Here is an 18,512-nt window from a genome sequence, read left to right on the forward strand (position 1 = left end):
AACTATGACAAAAAAAAGTACTCTCCCTTCTTCTTCATCTTCTTCAGTTGATTTACATATGTTCAGTTTCGAACTACACTTACGTTGGCTATAAGCTGTTAAAAAAAATACGCTAAAATTACTTATTACCATTTATTGTTATAATTATTGTTTTTTTGCATCGACTACATGCTCTCCCGCTTCTCCTACTCCTCCTCCACCATCTCTAATTTGAGTTTCATAGGGACTCGATTCGTTTCCCCACCATGATTTCCGCTTACTGCCTTTTCCTTACATTTCCATTGGCTAAAATCTAATGCGTCTTTGAGTATGCTGTATGATGTGATTAGAAGACGAATTAGAGTACAAAGAATCACAAGCAAACAAACAAAGAAAATAAGTTTGATAGATGAATTTGTTGCCAGAATAAATAAAGTGTGAGCGGATTAATTCCTTGTGAGCGAGCACATTCATCGGCAATTCCTAATTCAGAGTTTGAATTCGAGACAAGGAACATTATTTTCTCGGCGCCAATTCCTGTTTTAATGGGGCATTGCAGCTGCTTTTTACCACATTCCCTGTCCCTGTGCCTGTCCATCCCCAATTTTCTTAGCCACCCTGTGCTTAGCCATTATCTATCTGTGGGTTAACTATTTTAATTTGATTTTTGTGTTATTATTGTTTGGCAGTGACATTTTGCATTTATTGGCTTGGCTTCGTCTGGCTGTGTCAGTGGTTCGTCATTGGTCGTCCTTTTCAGAGAGATATATTAATAGATAAATTGTAGAATGGTAATGGTAGATAGATAGGATGAGGGAGATCTGTGGAGCAAATGGAAACACAGTTGAGGCATCTGTGACTTTGTTTTGGTCCTTTTCACTTTGGTATTTGTATTAATTGAAAAACGCAGGGCTAACAGGAAGGAAGTAAGGAATGAAAAGTCGCAGATGAGATGATAGTTGGAGAAGATTGCCTGAACTCAAAGGGGGTGCGCTTCAAAAAGGTTTCTTGGACGGATATTACAATTTGCAGCACATTATGAAATCGAATCGAGTCGAGTCGAGACGAGTTCTATGTGGAGTGGATTACGAGTACGAATGTATGTATGTATGTGGCTGATGGGTTGGTGGATCTAAGGCTACAAAAGTGAGTGTGTTCTGGGGCGTGGTGGTAAATCCAGGGCGGGGGTAGCTGGAGCTGCTGCAATGCCCTTTGACTGTGTGTGAGGGAGCAATTGTCGAAATCAAGTCCGAATTACTATCAATATTACTTTTAATATTAATTATATGTATTATCATTTATGATTACAATTGATTTATGTGGCAAAGCATTATCTTTTGGTATGTTTCCCCTTTTCTTCGTTTTGTTTTTGTTTTTGTTTTTTTTAACTTGTTTTTGGTATTTTCTTATGGTTGTGTGTGGTTGAGTATAGGGCATATTTTCATAGAGAGAGAGAGAGAGAGAGAATTATCTGAGTATGCTCTATTATTAGTTGAGTTAATTGATTTATGCTGTGAATGTTTTGCTGCTCTCTTTTTGGTTGCTGAATGATTGATAATAATATATCATTTATATACTATGTATATATACTTTATATATATTTACTTGTTTGTGTGTCTGTATGTGTGTGTGTGTGTGGTTGTATGCATGAACATGTTATCTCTGTCTTCTTTTATAAGTTGAAAATATTACTCCATGAGTGTCTCCGTCTGGTGTCTGGGTGTCTGTATCTGTATCTGAGTTACTGTCTGTCTGTTGTTTCGGTTATATGTTGGTTTGTATGTATTTATGTATCGGTTGTGTGTATGTATATGTGATGCGCGCTAAAGTTTCGATCTAATTAAATTATGTAAGTGTATTTTTGGTTGTTTTTTGTTTTTTTGTTTTTTTCTTCGTTCGGTTTTGGTATTAATGCTTATTTCATGGTATTTTCTCCTTCTCGTTTTTTCTTCCTTCTCCCTTTTCCATTGCTCTGAACTCTTTCTTGATATTTACTGATATTTTTTGTTCGTTTGGTTTATCTTTTATCTGCTCATTGTTTTTAGTTGTTTTTTTTTTTCTCGTTTTCACCCCATTTGTATACAAAAAATTACGTTTTCGGTTTTCATTTTTTCGGTATTTTTTTTAGGTTTTTTGCGGTTTTGTTTTTGTTGTTCATTTGTTTAGCGGGTAATACAAATGCTTAGAGTTAGAAAAAAAAAGTTGTTATCTATATATATATAATATATATATATATGGATTCATATACATATGTATAGAATTATTTGTATGCTTGACTTAGTTAACCTACATTCGAATACATGAACACTTCAAGATATCATTGTAATAAGTAATTTAATTGAATTGAATTTAATTTAATTAAACTTTTACTTCTGCCGCGTCTGCTTCCGCTTCCGCCTGTGCTTCCGCTTCCGCTTCCTCTTTTATTCCGCTTCCTACGAGTACTCCATTCTCTCTCGCTGCTGCTGAGATTCCTTCCTCCGGTAGAGATTCACTCTCTCTGCCTTCCATCCTCGTTTTTGTGATTCTGTTGTTGTTGTTGTTGTTGTTACAGTATTTCGCGCATCGTTCGTGACTTTGTTGTTAGTTGTTGATTGGTGTTTTCGATGCTGATGTTACTCTTATTCTCCTCTTACTTTCTATTGGGGTTAATACAGAAATGCAATTTTCCGCGGGCGTCGTCTCGACTTTTTTGATGTTTGGTTTAGTTACTGCTGCATGACAAGCAAAGTGCGATGTGCTGGTGTGTGTGTGTGTCCGTGAGTGTAACTGTGTCTGCGTGTGTGTGACTCGTTCTACGGGGCGTATGATTGATGCCGTGATGGTCTGTGTGTGCTTGTGTATGTGTCTGTGTGGGTGAGTATTGAGATGCTCTGAGTGAGAGAGACAGAGCGAGAGCACTGTGCTAACACCCCATTTTCCCCAATTTCCTCGTCTGTCCATGTCCTTGGCCGCACACACCTTGTACTTGTCCGTTGAGGCAACTTTTCTATTTAATCGCGCGCCAACTTGTTCGCTGTTCGCGCGCTCTTGTGACTTGTATCCATGTGACACGCGCCCGGACGCAGGCGCTACGTGCATCCGGTTGCATTGTCCGGCCTCGGGGGTCAACCGCCCATTGGCGGTCACTCCCCGATCCACTTTTCTCCTTGGCTGCTTTTCGGCAATTGCATCCATTCTTTATTGACTTACTGACTGACTGACTAATCACCGAATCTCTGATGATCTGGCGACACTGCTCTCTGTTGTTGTTGTTCTTGCTTTGCTGGTTGTTTTCATTCATTCTTCTGTTCCTCTTGCTACTCTTCTTTGAATGTTCGTTCTGCTTCTGCCTCCGCTCGCACCATTGGTACAGTTGAGTCCGCTTCGCTTCCTTGTGGTGTGGTTCGATGGTTGTTATAGTTATCGTTTGTTGCTGTTATCGACTATCGTTAGCTCTGTTCCGCGTTCTGCTCCGTCCTGCTTGCTACTCAGCTCCTTCTGGCTGATCCGATCTGATATCTGATGTGAGAGTTGAAATGAATGACTGCGACTGCGACTGCGCTGACGATAGTTTTTTTGGTTGTATTTTTTGAAGATACGATTTTTTAGTATTTTTTAAGATATTTTTTGAACTTTTTTCATGAAGCGGCTGCTGCTGTGATGGTTGTACTTGCTGTGGGCTGCTGCTGTGGGTTTTTTTTCTTGTGGTGTTTGCAGTTTTTTGGTTTTCTTTAAGTTACTTTTGATGGTTTTCAGTTGGAGACGACAAATTGCATTTTGTATTGTTTCTAATACTCCCAATATCATGCATCCTGTATTTCACCTTTCAATCCAGGCACCCTGTGGTGTTGGTTATGTCCTAAACGATTCGCTAAGTCCTGTACAACATCACGAAATATAACTGTATCTATGTTTTCACCTAGTAAATACAACAAAAACCAATCGCCCATCTTCGAACGACGAACGATTATTTCAATAGCGTCACGACGCACTAACCTGTAAATTAACAAAAACGAAAATAAACATAAATAAACCAAGAACAAAAAATCAGGGGCTCAGGTGGGATACTCACCTAAATCGCATACGAAATAAGTAGACCCTCATTCGAGGCGAGAATATAATAACCACCCTGTATATTAGCGTTAACATTGTGAGAAACGTTAATAAGATAAACCAAAACCAAAGGAAAATGTAAATCTTCTCATTAACAACATTTAATGGTAAAATGCAAATGGCGTCGTGTTTCTCCACCTGGAAAAAGAGGGGAAATAACAATGCCAACATTAATAGCCGCAAAATGGGGGGTTAACCAATTTTCGCGACTCACCTCCCCACTTGAACCATATTTAAAAAATGTACATTTGGTCATTCTGGGAAAAATGTAAATCATAGGATCCATGCGGTCTTCTTGATCGGTCTCCATATAATCTATCACATCCAGGCCAAATGTCATAAATTCGCCATCGAAAAATCGATTCATAAGAAACATTTGACCTGCAAAGAAACACAAACAGAATTTAGATCCCATTCTTCTAACACTCTCCGTTCAGTTTATCCATCGGACACGACACCCGCCCAACCATTCTCGGACTTTGGGTAATTGATGGGGTTCATTGCTGCTGCTGCTGTTGCTGCTGCTGCTGCCTCCGATTCACCCGATGAGGAGTGTGGATGCTCTGGTGTTAATTCTGTGTTAACAATTTGTAAATTATGTGATCGGACTCGCCTGATTTCGATTTCGTTTTCGGCTAAATGCACGTGGTGAGACGTGGAGAGACCGACCCCGACCCGGAGCGGCTGATGTTCGTTCGGCTGATGGATCAGCGATTGTAAACGATTCGAAACAGTGGCTGCGGTTCAATTAATTACGAGTGCATAAACCGCATCGCGTTTTTGGAGGCGATGGCGATACATCAATTGTTCGGGTTAATTGGTGGCCATTATCTGAGAGGTGACTGCACTCGAAGGAAGTTCAATGCACAAACAACTTCATGTGTGGCTTTGTGAATTTGTATTTCAAATGATGAAACATTCACGAATTTACTCGCAAATATTTACGATTTTCTCATCGCTCCATGCACTTGAGTGGTACATTACGAGAAAATAAATACATTTTAGAAATTCGCAGCATGAAAATATACTCCCTATTTGGGGATTGGCATTGAATTTGCGAAGGGAACCTTCTATAAGCCTCTTCCGACTACTCTATACATTCCTGATCTATTGGCTACTATGGCTACTGATTGGCCAGCTATTCCCCCTCATAGTTTAATCGTATGTGGCTGATCCATCACTCTACCCGCCTGTAGCCGTCACATCACAGACCAATTAGGCAGTGCGTTTCCCCAATGAATCTCCGCGGCCCCTTGTTGTGCGATGTCAGACATTTTGTGTGGCCTGTAGGATGTAGGGATGTGGGCGGGGGGTAACCCGCATTATCCGCATGATTATTGTTTATTTCCCATGTTTTCTGACAGTTCATTATTTTGTCAGATTTCGGCGTGCTCCGAGAACAGAGCTACACGAGATGTGAAACAGAAAGAAGTTCGAAGGGGGGAAAGCGTACACTATATCTGCAGCTGTAGCTGTATCTGTATTTGTGTTTATTTTGATTCGCGGCTACAGTGCGGTCAGTCGATAAAAATTCGTCATTGATTTCTTTTCGCCAGAACATCGAAATCGGAACGTTGCGAGAGAGTCTGTCTCTGTAGTCTTAACCCCGAAACATTTGTTTACTAAAGCTTGGGCACCTGGTATCCCAATCGAGAGCAGAGCAGATCAGATCAGGAAGATTCATTGGAACATCGTCACCCCATTCGAGAAGCTAATTAGTTCGGATTGGGGGCCAGAGATTGTGGCAACGGACAAACGAGAGAGCTGATTAGATCTAAATAAATCTACTCAAATCAGATATGAGTAGGTCTAGGCAGATCAGTGGCGTGTGAATAGTTATAGTAGACAGATCAGAGGCATTGGAACATCCTTCAGACACACACATTGGTGGACCCAATCAGATCTGGTCCAAAACAAGACTGCAGATCAGATCTGAATGGGTCTAAGTAGTATTTCCCTCCAGTAGATCATCTCCATCCATCCATCCATCCAGCTCAGTTCTGCTGGTGCTGCTTTGTGCTTGCTGCACTCCTCCTACTCACCTATCACATTTATAAGGGCGAGCAGCTCACACACGTAATATCTGTACGCCCACCAATTGTGATATCTGTGCGAGGAAGAAAGGGTTAAACAATTAGGTGTGAGTCACAATTAAAATGATTTTTGTTTTCTTAGTAAATAAATAAGAGTAAATACGAATGCGAAAATGTTGTTCATGTTTCCTTTGTCTTTGTTTGCGAAGTGAGTGGGTCCGCGGCTGAGTCACACTCGAATTTCGGGCCAAATGATTTCTGGGTATTTTCAATCCATTTAAATAGCAATGAAAAAGCTGATCAGGGGAAATGTCAGCCATATATTAGCGATTTATAATTCGTGGAATCGATTATTCCACATATAAATACAACAGAAACCTGAGCAACGGTTTTCTTGAGTAATTTTGTTGTGTTAGTAGACAAATGTACAGCTTTGTTTTGGTACTCACCTTAAATTTTCCCACAAATAATCTAAAAGTAATTTCTTTTTTTGTTTTTTCTCGGCTTCGGAACAAATGCCTATGTCTAAGTCCATGATGAGCGCATGAATCTTGCCACCCTCCCAAGATTTCCACAGCCATCTTGGTGTATAAAATAAGATTGCCTGCAAAAAAAACATACAAAGAGCACACACTCAAATATTAGAGATATAAAACACACAGAAGATTTAGACGATGTACGATGTATGTACGTATGTATGTATATATGGTAACACAAGTATGCACGAGAGAAAGAGGGAGAGAGAGTGAGTGAGTGAGAATAGATCTGCAAAGGTGAGTTCCGTGAACGAAGATGGCCGGAGGGGGGTTGTGGCCCGTGGGCGTTTTGTCGCATTGGAACTGTCGTAAAAACTAAAAATCCCCTGACAAGTGACATTTGCCAGCTGCTGTTGTGTTGGACAAGAGACGAAAGACGAAAGACGAAAGACGAAAGACGAGAGAGTTGGTTGGGCCATAGCCCCGTCCCGGTTGGACTACGTATGCATCGGGTGATTCCAGTTAAACAATGCCAAAGGCATTAGTTAGTAGCTGACCTTCCCTTTTGTGTCTTTATTGTCTTTGCTAATTCCATCGCGGGCACCCGCGCCCCCCTATTTATAGGCATGTCAATTAGCCGTGAGCCATTAAGAGCAGTCAGTCGGACAGGGGGTTTACCTACCACAATATCAGGCCACATCGCAACTGCAGAGAGACATTAGCAGACGCAGACATGCCGACAGGAATTCTTTCTTAATTGTAAATCCGTCCATCGTTTGGGGATCTATGGAGCTATTGTTTGTTTTTGCCTGTGGACTGGGAATGGGAATAGATGCCCCCCGACCCGATGACAAATTAATAATAACTTGTATCGTAAATTAGCCCCAGACTCGGAGATTCACTGATCCCCGCTGACTATTGCGTAAATTGTGTGTGTGTATGTCTGTCTGCCGTGTCTGTCTGTTTGCTTTGGCACATCTCCATGTCGCCCAATCACATCTGGGAGAGATCTTCCGAGCTGGCAGGTGGTAATCCCTGGGATATGTTTGTCTGGCCAGAGTCCATTCCATTCGCCGGGAGCTTAGCAATCGCCTTGGAGCCTTGGAGCATTGGAGCGTGAGAGGTGAGAGTTCAGTTTGATTAGTGGGCGCCCGACTGGCGGACAGCATTTGGCAGATTCCCACTCAAATATTTGCAACCCAAACGTCACCACACGCCCGTTGGTTCCTCTCCCTCCTACTTTGGATTCGGTTACGCCTAATGGAGGGGAGCTTTGCTCTTCCACTTGCCGTGCAACAATAGAAAATTCCAAATTATTTGCCATTGTCGTTCGGAATTCGGGTCTAATTGGTTGGCCGGCACCAAACATCTGCGGCACTTTGCATCGTTTCCCAATGACGGCATTGTATCGTGCCACACACACACACATATACACACACCATTCTCTATTCCTGCCCCCGCCACGCCTTGCCGGAAGTCAAATGATGCGTTTGATTTTCTTTGGCCTCTATCAACATATCATCGCTGCCTTTGCCATCATCTTGGTTCTGCTACAGCGTCTGGGATCATCAGGCGTCTGCCCTTTTCATACGTTCGTTCGACTTTCTTCTGGGAAATTGCATTTCCCAGACGACAGACCGAGCAAAATTGAGGAAGAGAAAACGCCAGAGTATAGGGTGGCCTCCACGTCCCTCGGCCACGGCCTCGTCCTCCCCATCGCCATCGCCATCGCGCCCTCTGCCTTGAGTGTCCGTGTGCGTGTGTGGAAAGCAATTTGGCAAGCGTTCAAATTGCCACAAAAGCATCTCATAAATGCAACAGCACAGCGGCAGCAGTGGCAACAGATGCAACAGCATACAATCAGTGAAAAACAAAAAAGCGAAAAGGAAAAGGCACAAGTCAAGAGAAAGCCAAAGTCCATGTCAAACAGAAGCCATTCCAGGCACAGTGGGGAAAAGATTAAGAGATTCCAACCATTACTTAAAGTAATTAATTAAACTAATTTCATATTTTATTATTTATTTAATGGTATAATAATTTAAGATAGAAAGTACTAACAAATGTATCAGGTATCAATGGCCCCTCTTGCTGTCAACATACTGAACAGATTCTAGTTAAACCAGAGCAATTCTTTTCAGTGTTATGCAAATTATGGCCCTTACCCATCTTTCGTTTAGAGATGAGTCTCTATGAAGGTAAAGCATTATTTTGCACATATAAATGTCAAATATAAATATTTGTAGGAATCAGTTGGGAAGTAAGTATTACCCCACATCCTTGACCACTGTTCCTGGCTATGTTGACTGACGTGTCGGAGCTTCGGTGTTTGATCCCGTCTGATTCGAGCTGTCACTGCGTCTGCGCCGCCAACTGAACGAACTCCCCCGATTGAATAAAGCATCAACGCCCTCTCCGCACCATAACGCGAACAGACCCCAGGGAGGACAAAAATACACGCACATAAGTCAAATATAAACAGGCACGGCAGACTAAAGCAGGGCAGGGCAGGGCAGGGCAGTCCAGGCAGCCGAGCGCCGACTGAGCGACCCCCAACTCTGCTGCTCAAATGGGACGACGTGCGTCTGACTTTATCCTCCATGTGCCAGCCCCTCCCACAATTTTTGAAACTTTCATTCCCGCTTGCCATATTGCCTATGGATGGATGTTCCCTTTCCCGTTCCCGTTCCCATTCCCATTCACATTCCCGATCGCAGTCGCATGCCCATTCCTGTTAGCATATCCATGGCTTTTTGTTTCAGCATTTCCCTGGCATCTGGCCAGAAATATTATTTCACTTTTATGTTTGTCTGCGCCTTTTCAATAAATATCTAGACGTCCCGGCCAGCAGCAGCAGCAGAAACAGAAGGCAAGCAGCATCCAGTAGGAGCCGAGCCGAGCCGTGACGCTGGCATCGTGGAGGAGTGATGCCAATTTTTGACATATCTGAGGGAAATGCCTGATCGATGCGCATGGAATCGGAGCGAAATGTGTGGGGAATGGAAATTGATGGCTAGGGCTTTCACATTTTATGGCTGCATTGTCCAACTTAATGATGGATCTGGCCATTAGCTCGATCGATGGCGATCCGCCCAGGTCCACCATCTCCTATCGATCCTCTGGCAAGATAATTGATCCAGGTGCTATTGACCATTGAATATTTACCGATTCTCTGGTGTACTCTTACATACATATGATTAAATCATATGAGGTGTTCCTCTGCCTGCTCCTTCACCTCCACCTCTCCCCCACCAATCAGTGATGAACGATCGGCGGTATTTTTTATTCGTTTTCGTTATTAATAAATCGCATGAGAGAAGAGCGGATCAGGGCATAACAGACAAAATTAGGGCTAGGGGAAAGTGTAAATTATAGAAACGCGTCTACGCGTCATTAAGCAGGGAGAATACCATAATAAATGTATTTATAGGAATTTGGGTGACTAGAACGTCTCTATAATCGCTCTGTGACACTAACCGAGAAACGAAGCCCCTCCTCTCACACCGCTCCACACTCCACTGTCTGCCCAGCCCACCCCAATGAGGGAGGGACACGCTCGACAAAGTGTGATAAAAATATACATTTAATATTTGTACATTGTTAGCGGGAAGATATATTGTGTAATCGTCGCACAAGCAGCATCGCATCGCATCGCATCTACATATACATATGTATGTATGTATATTGTCCATCTATATATACATACAGAGATATACGCACCTAAAGCATATCGTGTAGTACTACCTATAGATGCCATATGGGCAGGAGCGACGTCACCGTTGTCGGATGATGTCGATGGGGATGGCTAAAATGGCATCCATGACACAATCAATCTCCTTTAAGCGGTGCCAGCAATTAGCGATGACAGTTTGGGGATACAAGAGCACATGCGACAGGTGGAAGAGCGAGGGGAGACGGCTTAGGTGGGGACTAATTGTTTATTTTATTATTGCATTGTGTTAAGAGACGTGCAATCTTGGTTCAAGAGTTATTTCCTTCATAATAAAACCTCGTCATTTAATCTACTTTCTCTTGCTGCTCGTAAATCTATAGGATATATAGATATGCTCGAAAGATTCATATTAAATATTGTTTCCTTTTGGTTAAAGAAGAAGTTAAAGAAGAATATGCTGTTCATATTGACCATCGATATCCAATAATTTAATGGACATTCATCTCTCTCACTTGCCTCTTTCAGGCAACATCTACATACGTCACGACCTCGGCACTATCATGGGGTTCCATGCTGCTGCCGATGCCGATGCCGATGCTGATGCTACCAAATGCCGTTGGCCTTGTGTCTGCTGCCCCAAGTGAGATGTTCGGCAACAATAACAAAATGAAAATACAATACTTAAACATTTTCATTTGGCCCACAAAATTGTTTGGCCGTTTCAAAAGGCCAAAACCGCAAAACTCACAAGGAACAAAAAGTGGAACAAATATTTGGAAATTGAAATGTTGTATTGAAAAGAAATACGTTTCCATGTGTGTGGGAGCATATATGTACCTATACATATGTATTGCATACATATAGATTCGACTCAATGGATCGCTCCCAGTGAAAAATCGCTTAATTACTTAATCCATCAAATCATTCAACGCCCCAAATAACTGTACACTGATTTGTGGCACCGAGAAGTAAGTGGTTCGGCGCGCAGGCGCAGCTTGCGAGCCCAGAGATTATCGTGCATAAATTATTGAATCGTTGGAACACTAATATTTTGTGAAGAATATAAATTAAAGACCATTTGTTACGGACATTTTTATAAATATTCAAGTGGCTCGAAACACGAATTACTTGCACGAGCTACCTTGTTACCTTGGACTGATCTTATCCATTTGTTTAATCATAAATGATCGAATACTCAAAGGAAAACCAATTGCTCACCTGAAAGAATAGGCAAAAGCACACCCACTGATAGTATTTGTAATGCTTTTTATCGGACGCATCGCCATCGGAGTTGCCAATGCCCGGATAGGGCACGGAGACGCCCTGCTTTTTGAGGAACAGGCTCTTGAGCGTATACGTTGACTGGATCCAGCAGTAGGTGTTGAGCACATCCTCTGGAATATCTTTGGTGTGTACACAATCGATGGGGTTGCCCACATACTGGCGTGTGGTTATAATTAGCGAGAATGACATCAGAATCATCACAGATATTGAGTAGTGCAGGCGGAATACTATCGAATCGGTTTTAACGTGACTGACCTTTACAAGGTTTTTCAATCCACGAAATATATCTAACATGGTTTGTGGGGGCAGGCTAGCGATCGCGGATTGGTCTCACTCTCCACTCCTATCCTATCCTCTCGCTTTGCTTTGCCTTTTTCCTTTGCTGCTTCTTTGCTGCTCTGCTCTTGCTTCGATAGTTGAGTTTGCTATCAGAGTATCGTGTTTGTTTTCGTCGCTATCGTTTGCGTTTCCGTTTGCGTCTTGCTATCGACTGGCTGTGCACTGTGTTTCTGGCTTGTATTCTTTCTCTTTCGCGGCAGGCCCATTATCGGCTCATCAGCTGAGGTCGGTGTCGGTGTCGCTGTGGCTTTGGATCTCGACAACAATATCGATCCACTACTAGCATCCAAAGTGGCAGCTCCAGCCGTGTCTGATTCGAGCCGGAACCTGTAGTGGAACTGGTACTGCAACTGGTGCTTCAACTGGTGCTGGAACTGGTACTGCAACTGCAACTGAAACTGTTCGGTCGGAGACGTGTTCGTTATGCGCTTCACTGTCACAGAACTGGGCATCTTTGGATCCGATCCGTTCCGTTTCCTTTTTCCTGTTACCCAGCTTTTTCCAGCTTCCTTCTTTTGTAATATTCCTTCTGCTTGGCCCCGATATTAGCTTAATTTTGTGTTCCTTTTTTCTGGTTCCTTTTCAGCCTCAACTGCTCCAGAAAATGGGGGTTAGCAATGGGGCAAGTCAACGGATTACCCAACAGGGGTGCGGCGCGCACATTTTTCTATATTTTCACAAATCCTTCTCCTATTAATATATTTGAGCAGCAGCAAAGTGTAAACGAATTTTGCAGACGCGTGTTTTACCGCCACATTTAGCCAGAGTTACGCTCCGATGGGCTAATATTTTTTTTTGGTTTTTTGTATGCTCGTACAGCATTGAAATTTCGTAAAGAAACAAAACAAATAAAAACGCGCTTGGAGCATATACATATGTAAATAAAATTTGGCATTAAATGGCCCCTGCCTCATCGCTAGTGCCCCCTCACGTGCCACATATGTTAATAAACTTATGCTGACTGACGTAGAGGCGAAAAATACGAAATACAACTAAAAGTAGGAGTGGGAGAACGAACAGTTTCCAAATGAACTGTAAATTTTAAAATTGCAATGTTTATAAACAAATTTCCCCGCCGAGTTGCCGTTAATAAAATGGGGGAAAAGAAGAAAAAAATCATCGTCGAAAGCGAAAAGAAAATCGAAGAAACCTGAAGGTAGGGAAGTCTGTCCTCAGGTGCCGAAGCTTCTAATACACTTCAAATCTATTGATTCGATCGTTTTCTACAAAACGTAACCAAGGGTAGACGTGGACTCCTCTTCTGAGTGCGGCACAGAGTCTACAAATATGAATTCAGATTATTTCATCAGTGGCGTTTCAAACGTATGCACACAGGCATAATATCCTCTGCAAAGAGTAGGGCAACAGCAAATCGAAGATGGTGAAGAAGCTGGCCAAAAAGTGCGTATACGCACACGTTGCCCCTAGCAGTCAGCGAGAGTCAAAGGCGAAGGCTGACCAGCATCAGCAACAAAAAGATCTCACTGGATCTCGGGCCAAGGCAAGAAAAATCGTTAATCTATTTCGTAATCCAGACTGGTCTCAGATTTGTTTATAAAAAACATACACACACACACACACACACACACACGAGTACGCCACGTATGCCACTGGCACTGCCCCTGCCCCTCCCTGGCAACACCGTTCTGCCTGTGCCTTCCTGCCTGCACTTGACATTTAAACGAAAATATTTGGTTGCTCGGCATTGTGAAATATGCCAGGCATGCTCTAGAGATAATAGCCCCCCCGACAATCAGGGAAGCGTTGCATTCTAGAGGATGGGTGAAAACCCAGAAAACTTTTCATTTGTTTTCCCAGCGCGTGCCCCGAGCAAGACCACACACACAAACAAACAAACACACACACCTCTTCCTCCCTAACGATCCGATCCCTGACTAATTTTGAAAATTGTTCTTGTCTATAATTATTCTGTGGGATTTTTTGTGTGTTGACAAAATATTAAAATAAAATCAGGAGAAAGTTAAACAAACAAAGATCGGGATCTAGCATCAGGTCTGGGTGCTGCTGGGAGGAAATGACTAATTGGGTTTTCCTCGCCAGGCAATGAGCAATGAAACAATAAAACCTCAAGACATACCGGAAAAACCAAAATGAAAATCACCTCACGCTGGTGTCTGGCGAAAAACCAGGAAAAGAGGGGATCGTGCGGTAGCATTCAACAATTTAACAACAATTTGAATGTTGCTCAAATCGAATTCGAATTCACTTTCCAGTTCAGGCGGTCCCGTTCTGCGGCTAACAAAAACATTCTCCCCATTCCAGAAACGATCCAAAGAGGCCACAACACACTTTGAAGTCTCTGCTAAAACCAAAAAGGGGAATCAAAATCAAAGTTCCCAAAATCACAACCAAAACCAAATCAAATTCAATTTTATTTCAATATTTTCAGAGTCAATAGCGCGAAGAACTCAGAAGTTCAATTCACATTTGCTAAGTTACATATCTGTGACTTGTTGCTGTTCTTCCCTCAAAATTGTGCAAAGACCCGCCATCACAGGACCAATCCCACATCCCACAACTATTACAAAATATATTTCCGAATTATGAATATTCCAAATATTGAGCTGAATGGACTTTAAAATGATATGGCAAAAGATCAATAGGAAATCCCTTTTTCATGGTTGAACATTCTGCGGCGACTTAATAGTTGCCCAACTCAACAAAGTATGACAAAATTTGTTTGAAGAATCCCTTAAGACTTTGGCCTCTGGCGATCGTTTGGTGGGTCTTAACAGTTGCCTCAATCAATATGGAGGGACTTTATATTATTTATGATTTAAATGTAGACTGCAAGTTGGTGAAAGCTTTTAAGATCTGGTTATATGTATGCCTGTCTTGAGGTAAGTCAGATGGCTTAAATTTCCTTCTCATCCTTCTACTTCCATTCTACAAATTTATAATTTAAAAGTCTTTCCAGTTACTAAGTGAATTTATTCCCTACAATTCAGGTAAAATATTTAAATTCTATTTATTCAGTTCATTCAACTGTTGCCTTCAGATTCATTCAGATATTTGAGAGAGATATTTCCCATCCCATCAATCGTTTCCATTCATTGATCCATTAGGATCGCTTTCTCTCAACTCTTCATCTGCTATCTGCTCTTCTTCTCCTTCGCAGGCACAAATAGATGAATAGATAAATATACTTAAATGGAACGTGGAGGGAAAACAGCAAACCTGGGAGAAGGAACGAAACACTTTCGATGTTGCTACAAACAAGGGTATAAAACTTAATATTTCATTCCAAACAATGTGTGAATGATATAAAACAACAAAAATCTCTGTTTTCTTTGTGGCAGAGACGCCGACGCCTACGACGACGAAGACGCCAGCGGCTGAGCGTTGTATGAAATATAAAAATAAAATGAAAAATTAAAATTCGTGTACGTAAAAACACGATTCTTTTTTTCCGCATTTTCCGCGTATTTCTTTGGAGAGAAGGAGCACAGGGAAAAAGAGAAAGCAAACGAAAAGAAAGAGAACTAGACTCGTGAGTTGTGAGGAGGATGTAGTAGGCGTGGCCAGGTCTAGGGCCGCGTGATGATTGCGGGTGATTGAACAGTCAGAAATGTTCGTCCCCGTTCCCCTGCCCATCACTGTCTTCCTGCTGGTCCATCCATTAATATTTGCACATTTTAATTGTACAATTTCTCAGTCGGTTCGTATTGCTTTTGTATCGGGGATCGTTTCAGTTCGTTTCGGTTTCTTTCGGGTCTGGTCTCTGCTGACCAGAACACATGGCCCCCGGTGCCATTCGACTGGGGTTCGCTTTTAGTTTATTTACTTTGTAAAAGTTAATTATGATGAAGCGGTGGCCACCCCCACATCCCCGCACAGTACATACCACACAGAAATACATACATCCGTATATATTCGCACAAAAAGACTTGTATGTATAGATGAGGTTTTGCATTCAAATATAAATACGAGCATATGAGCGTTCTGTATGTGGGCATGTGATGCCAAAATCGCATTCTATACTCGAACGAATATTTCTGTTTTCCCCCAAAATGCAGTCACATTGATTAGATTGGCTCGAGTTTCGCGGATCGGGTTCTCTGTTGCTTTTGATTATGTGAAAATATAGAAAAAACACTTGCACTGAGGCCTTGCGATTGCTTGTGGGGCCCTTACGATGTCACTTGTTCTCTGGTTATTGTTGGTGTGAATCGCGCGGGACAGGCGCGTGTCACGTGTCCGACATGGTCGAGCACTCCCTCATCCGGACTCCGGCACTCCTGTTCCTCACATCTTTCGATACAACACAGGCACAAAAAAATAAATAAAAAACTGTTTTGTTTCCGCCACAAAAATATTCGTTGGTGGGGAAATTCTCTATGATCCCGTATCAATTGTGACTCGCATGCGTCTCAGGTGCTGCCTAGATTCCCTCTGCACTTTTATTTCGTTTCTTTTGGTTTCTGGAGATCAACGGAGAAAGCGGGCAGGCAGGCAGTGGCGTTGCCGTATCCGTAGCCGTAGCCGTGGCCGAAGACAGAGCAGTAACGGTGAACGGTGGGAACAGGAGGAGCAGAAGAGACGCGCGCGTGTTCACTTTGCCAACGCAACAGACACTGGCGGGCAGCCGGCAAGAAGCCAGGCCCGCGACCATGGAACAGGCCAGGCCAGGCCAGAATCGAGCAGAGCAGAGCACAGCAGAGAGCGAAACAAAGAGAAAGAGCACACACTCCGGCAGAGATCTCGGCGCTGCCAACAAATTTCTTTTTTTTTTTTTTTTGGGCAGCGCACAGCGTCGCAGCAGAAATGGCAGCAGCAGCAGCAGCAGCATTCTCCCTGCCGTTCTCTCTGGCGTTGGGGCTGGCTGCTCTGTCTCGCTGCTCGCTCGCTTGCTTGCTGCCCCACTCGCTCGCGAGACACACGCACACTTCCGGTGGGCGGTGAGGCAACGGGGTGGCATGGAAAACGGGGAACGGGGCAACAGTTCTGCCACTCCACGGCTGCATTCGGCGGCCGTAAACAACAATGGACGTGGCGGCGAGACGCTCGCGCTATCTGTGTGGCAGTTGCAACAATCTGTGGCCCGCCCCAACAATGGGCCCAGCTCCAGTACACTACTAGTACCCCCAATCCCAATCCCATCTCTATGCCACTCCAGCAGCGGCTGCGGCAGCACTAGAAGCCCATAACCCATCAGAATGGGACTTCGGCCTCATCAAAAAATTGCTTCGGCCAAAGGCACAGTGGCACATTGCAACAGAAATGAAATCAGCTAAAGAACCCACAAAAATACGATAACATGGCGAAGTTATAAAGTATATTTAAAGTATTTTCAAATATCTTGAGCACTGTTTCCCATATAACTATCCTTTGCTTTCCTTTGAAATAACATTCCCAGTAGAAATAAAGGAAAATCCGTTTAAGCAAGTGTTTCTTTTTCCTTTCAAAGCAAAATTGACTGCCAGATAATTACTGATCAACCCTTTTGCGCACAGCCAGAAACGAATGAGCCTCGTGCCACTGTGCATTTGAGCAAACTATTTACATACTCGGCATTTATTTCTCGCACGCTCGCGAGCGGCACATGGACAACGACAGCGACAATGACAACCCGACAGAACGACGACCAAGACCCGATACCCAATTATTTGAAGCGACAGCAGAGACAGAAACAGCTGAAGAAGGAGTCGCCAGCCAGCGAAGTAGTTGGATGAGGCTAAGGCTGGAGTCGCAGCCAGGGCAGGACCTGCAGCTGGAGCTGGCACTGGAGGATGCCTTGGACTAGAGTAAATGAAATGGACAGGACACGCGATTGGTGTGGTGTGGAGTCCGGCGTGTCGCAGGGTTTTCTCCCACTTGTATTGTTCTGACAGTATGTGTTGTTTTTTGTGCGATTTCCGCTCATTATTGCTGCAATCAGGCAGACAGAGCTCTTTGTCCTGGCCAGGACATTGGACATGCAACATGCGACATGCGACATGGGTTACCCGGGACATGGGATATGGCAAGATGAAGATGGAATTTATGCGTATTTTGATTTTTGCGCCTAGACAACATGCAGGGCATATCAATTGGAGTTTTATGGCGGGCATTGTCACAGCTGGAGTTATGGAAATAAAAACTGTCTGCCATATCCGTTTGCCGATTTGATTAAGTTGTCAGAGGCACCCCCGGAGGCCGTACAAGAGCCCCACTCCCCCATCACCATATCCATGATGTACAGCTGCCGCGGACACCACACAATAGGACGGGCGGATGGGAATGAGAAAGGGGAAGCGGGAATGGGAAATGCTCAATTTGAGTATGGCAAATGGAGGATAGCCATCAAAATTCAATTGGTTTGAGGCACTACGTGAGACGCCTAGCATCGTCGTCGTCATCGTTGTCGTCGTCGTCGACGTCGACGTCTTGAGACAATGGCCAAGCAGATCCCTCTGCATAATTCGGCCATTAAGAGATGTTTTCTTGGCCCTGGCTTAGAGCAGACAGTCGCTGTTGCTGTTTTTAGTGCTGTTTCTGCTGCTGGCTAAGACAATGTCCGGAAAGGCCTTGCCTCATTAATGCACACAGAAAACATTACCCGGATATGACAGTCGAATAGACGGGCGAATAAAACGAAATGCATGGGCCCAGCGCCAAATGTTGCATTAAGATCCG

At 43.4% G+C, this 18,512-nt stretch overlaps 1 protein-coding gene across 5 annotated transcripts in view; it reads right to left on the minus strand.

Annotated features, from left to right (window-relative positions):
* Positions 1-3,695: 3,695 nt before the first annotated feature.
* Positions 3,696-18,512, minus strand: part of LOC117588301 (innexin shaking-B) — a 55,482-nt gene continuing 40,665 nt past the window's right edge. For 3 of the 5 annotated variants that reach the window (XM_034279485.1, XM_034279484.1, XM_034279487.1), the window contains 5 exons: positions 6,557-6,711; positions 6,117-6,181; positions 4,289-4,455; positions 4,034-4,212; positions 3,696-3,957 (listed from right to left, as the gene is read on the minus strand). In XM_034279485.1, coding sequence (XP_034135376.1) covers positions 3,765-3,957; positions 4,034-4,212; positions 4,289-4,455; positions 6,117-6,181; positions 6,557-6,711 — 759 coding nt within the window. In that variant the 3' untranslated portion in view covers positions 3,696-3,764. Of the gene's footprint in view, positions 3,958-4,033; positions 4,213-4,288; positions 4,456-6,116; positions 6,182-6,556; positions 6,712-11,471; positions 12,469-16,031; positions 16,327-18,512 lie in introns of those variants that run through there. The other 2 variants (XM_034279488.1, XM_034279486.1) reach the window with 2 other exon arrangements.

This window comes from Drosophila guanche, unplaced genomic scaffold, assembly GCF_900245975.1.
Source record: "Drosophila guanche unplaced genomic scaffold, DGUA_6, whole genome shotgun sequence".
Classification (NCBI taxonomy): Eukaryota; Metazoa; Arthropoda; class Insecta; order Diptera; family Drosophilidae; genus Drosophila; species Drosophila guanche.